Here is a 3,883-nt window from a genome sequence, read left to right on the forward strand (position 1 = left end):
TTGATAAAAATGCAAGGAAAACTTAGTTCCAAAGTAGAGAGAGACGGAGAGAGAGAGAGAGAGATGCAACCAATATTTCGATGTATGAAGCAAGAAAGGTTGATTTAGCAGCTTAGTTGAAAAATCTACTGGAGAGAGAGAGAGAGAGAGAGAGAGAGAGAGAGAGAATGTTCTCGACCTCTAAAAATCACATGGAACTATCAGTGATTATACAAAAAAAAAAAAACTTTAATTATACTCTCGAGGTTTGAGCATTGGTGAGTGTGAAAAATCCCAGGTATCATTCCGCTGAAGATAGGGAAATCTCTCTCTCTCTCTCTCTCTCTCTCTCTCTCTCTCTCTCTGAAGAGTATATTCTTCACTCATAACTCGGCAAAAAGGATGGAGAGAGAGCCTGGCAATTTTTGTAAATGGGCCCAGGATCCGAAATTCACTCCTGCTTCTGCCTGTTTTTTTTCCAATGCATGTTTACCTTCCCCAAATAATGCTCCATCTTTACTGAGAACTGCACTTCGTTTCTTTTAAATTTCACAATGGCGTGGATTTCCCGGCTGAGAGGCAGAATCGTTATTCTATCGCTGAATTGGCTCTTTGATTGCTTAGCTCAAATTGAAAAGGCTTGGTACTAAAGGTAAGTGTGCTGCATTTTTAAGGAATCTCACTTCTAAAATCATTTTTGGTTTTCAGTTTTGTTCATCAGATGATTTTATAATTCTACAGGATTATAACTAGAATCTGTGTAAAAATAATAATAATAATAATAATAATAATAATAATAATAATAATAATAAATAATAATAATAATAATAATAATAATAATACAACTATAAACCAACTATATATATATATATATATATATATATATATATATATATATATATATATATATATATATATATATATATATATATATATATATATATATATATATGTATATACATATATATATATATATATATATATATATATATATGTATATATATATATATGTATATATATATATATATATATATATATATATATATATATATATATATATATATAAATATATATATATATATATATATATATATATATATATATATATATATATATATCTGAAAAGCTTATAGGTCAAGCACAAGTACTTTATGAATTACAATACACAGTAGATGTTTGAATAATAAGTGTGGCTAAAGGCATTTTGAAGAACCTTGACAAGGAAGGGCAAAAGGAATATTTGCCCCTCCCTTAATCCATTAATCGCACTCTGTATACCCCTTTCAACTTTCTCTTCTCGAACATGTGACACCTACTGTCAAATCTGGCCAGAGAACAAGTGAGCAGTGGTGCAGTACAGTTTGGCCGCTAGTAATTTTATTCAACACCACTACTGCATCAAGTGGCTGATACATGATGCATAGTGTGTACGGGGCTTAACATGTATCTTAATTCACTCACTCTTTGTAACTCTCGGCAGATGACGGAAATAAAACTAAGACAACAGAAAATCTTAATATACTGTTCTTCACTTCGACTAAGCTACGCATTTTGTCAAGTGAACAGGCATCCACTTAGCTTCATGATAGCCAGTGGCAAGGTCTAGAGAATACAAGGTCTTCTCACGCACAGGATTAACGGGGATAAGGAGATGGGAGTTAAGAAACGTGACGTCACGCGGTCTACTTGCTTTCTCCTCTGCCCAAGCTCTATGCAAATAGGGAAACTTTTCTCCTGTTTCCTCTTGTCTCTCTTTAATATTAAGAATTATGATTCATTCTTTTAGGAAAATAAAGCAAATGTTGACCATATTCATTTTTATACATATATTCATCCAAATAATTACAACTGGAATTTAAAAACGAAAAAACATTTTTCATTATAATATACAAATCACGCTCAGATACACATATACGAGTACATGTATACATAAGGTTAACAATTATGTCGCAAAATTTTTCATTATGTTTGCAATGATAACAAATAAACATCTTTTCCATCGATTTTAAATGCTCCAAAAATTCGGGTCGATGTTTCATTAAGTTCTCATTTATTCTACTGATAGTGTCGATCCTTGTGCCATCCCCTTCAGTTCTTTAGTTCCTAGAAAGTCATACTCGGGGAAACTTACGGACTGCAAAACCACCCATATATTGCAAGCCTCTTTCTTCAGTGGCATCTTCTAAAGTTTCTTCTTCAACAGCTTTGTCTTCATTGTCATTCTGCAATTCCTCCATTGGCAAACAAAACAATATTGCCGATAAGCTTAACGCTTTCTGAAGAGATGCTTCTTCAGCCTCGTAAGAAGTGCTTTCTTTAGTTATCAAGATGGAAAATGAGGCCTCAGTCATATTATCGCTAATACAATTTTCAGCATTGTATTTTGCGCCTCACAGAGTTCTCTCTTTTCCCAGGAGATGGGCTCTAATTCGGTGCTTAAATTCAACAGGTGATGGGTGCTGATGACATGCACCCATTTGTCGTATACAGCCAAAAAAGTGTTCCAGCCATCTTGATTCAACCTATGAGTCAAGATGTATGATATTGGAAATTTTTCACCTAACATCCCTACCAACTTCGTTAGAGATTTGCAAGATTTCACAAGGCCTTTTTGGAAAGGGTAAAGCCCTCTGCCTCCCAGACTTTTCATTGAATCATCTCTTGCAACGTTTTGTTTTGGTTTTCTAAGATTAGCCGGTAGGCATTCCATGAAGACTTTTTATCGAAAGGCACTCTAAAACTGAATAAATCAAACCACTTATCAACAAGGCAAACGAACTGACTTGCACTCTCACCCCAGTGCCTATCCACAGTCAGATCTTTTTCTCCGAAGTGTTTGAGATGTTTGTAATTGTCAGAGTAACTGTAACGCTAATTTCACTGTCATACGCTCCATACCTGTAACACTTAAATGCTTTTCAAATAGTTTATGAGTTGTCATTAGATCACTCTTACTTTTCTTAATTAGTTCCCTGACTCAATGTGAGCAGCCCTACAGTCCGATAACCTAGATCCATGATCTAAGAAAGTGTTTCTGATGAGTGTTATCAAGTGAGGAGCATCGGCAAATTCATGCATTTCCCTGCAATTATCCGCAGGATTAACAATGTTGGATTAGTTACGCCTGTGCCTATCGAATTCCATAACCTTATATTTGTTGCCCCAAGTCATTAACCATACCAACTATAGGAAATCCAGCTCTCGCTATCTTAATAATGAATTTAAATAGGAGAATTTTAGTTATACCGGTGTCGGAATTATAATGAATAAGTTGCTTCCAAGGTCTGACCTTTACACATTGCACTTTTGATCTAGGTTCATATAAAGCGTCTGTGCCTTTATCATAACTCCAACTTTTTGCGACACTACGCTTGTCGTCCATAGGAAATCTATGAAGAATTAGATCCCTATTTTTTTCCTATTTTCAAAGCCCGTTTACTGCACAAGAGTTGGCTCATATCGCTTAAACTGTCTCAGTTGCAGCAAGAAAGAGAAAAATTTAAAGCCGCTATTACGGACAATATCAATACCAAATATGTGGAAGCAAGGTCTACAGTGCAGACCTTTGCTTCCTATTTAATATTGATATTGTCCAAAAGCGGCTTTTTAAATTTTTCTTCTCTTTCTTCTGCAACTGTTTGAACTATATGAAGAACTCTTTTGCAAACAAACGGGCTTTGAATAGGAAAAAAAATGGATCTACACTGTGAGATTAATTGCTTGTCTGTAAACGAACTGATCAGTCAGAGATCACCAAGGACCGTGAGTAGACCACGTGACGTCACAACCTCTACCTGCGCATTAGATCCCAATTTTGGGTCAGCCGTCAGATGGCCTTATAGTCTCTAGACCTTGGCCAGTGGAAGTGTCTAGAGCAACTGTCAACTTTAACATCCTAAATTTA

At 35.1% G+C, this 3,883-nt stretch overlaps 1 protein-coding gene across 1 annotated transcript in view; it reads right to left on the reverse strand.

Moving 5' to 3' along the window:
- Positions 1–2,216, reverse strand: part of LOC136833047 (clumping factor A-like) — a 3,314-nt gene extending 1,098 nt beyond the window's left edge. The window contains exon 1 of the mRNA XM_067094695.1: positions 2,111–2,216. Within this exon, the coding sequence (XP_066950796.1) occupies positions 2,111–2,216 (106 nt within the window). The remainder of the gene's footprint in view (positions 1–2,110) is intronic.
- Between the last annotated feature and the right edge of the window lie 1,667 nt (positions 2,217–3,883).

This window comes from Macrobrachium rosenbergii, chromosome 51 (genome assembly GCF_040412425.1).
Source record: "Macrobrachium rosenbergii isolate ZJJX-2024 chromosome 51, ASM4041242v1, whole genome shotgun sequence".
NCBI classification, from domain to species: domain Eukaryota; kingdom Metazoa; phylum Arthropoda; class Malacostraca; order Decapoda; family Palaemonidae; genus Macrobrachium; species Macrobrachium rosenbergii.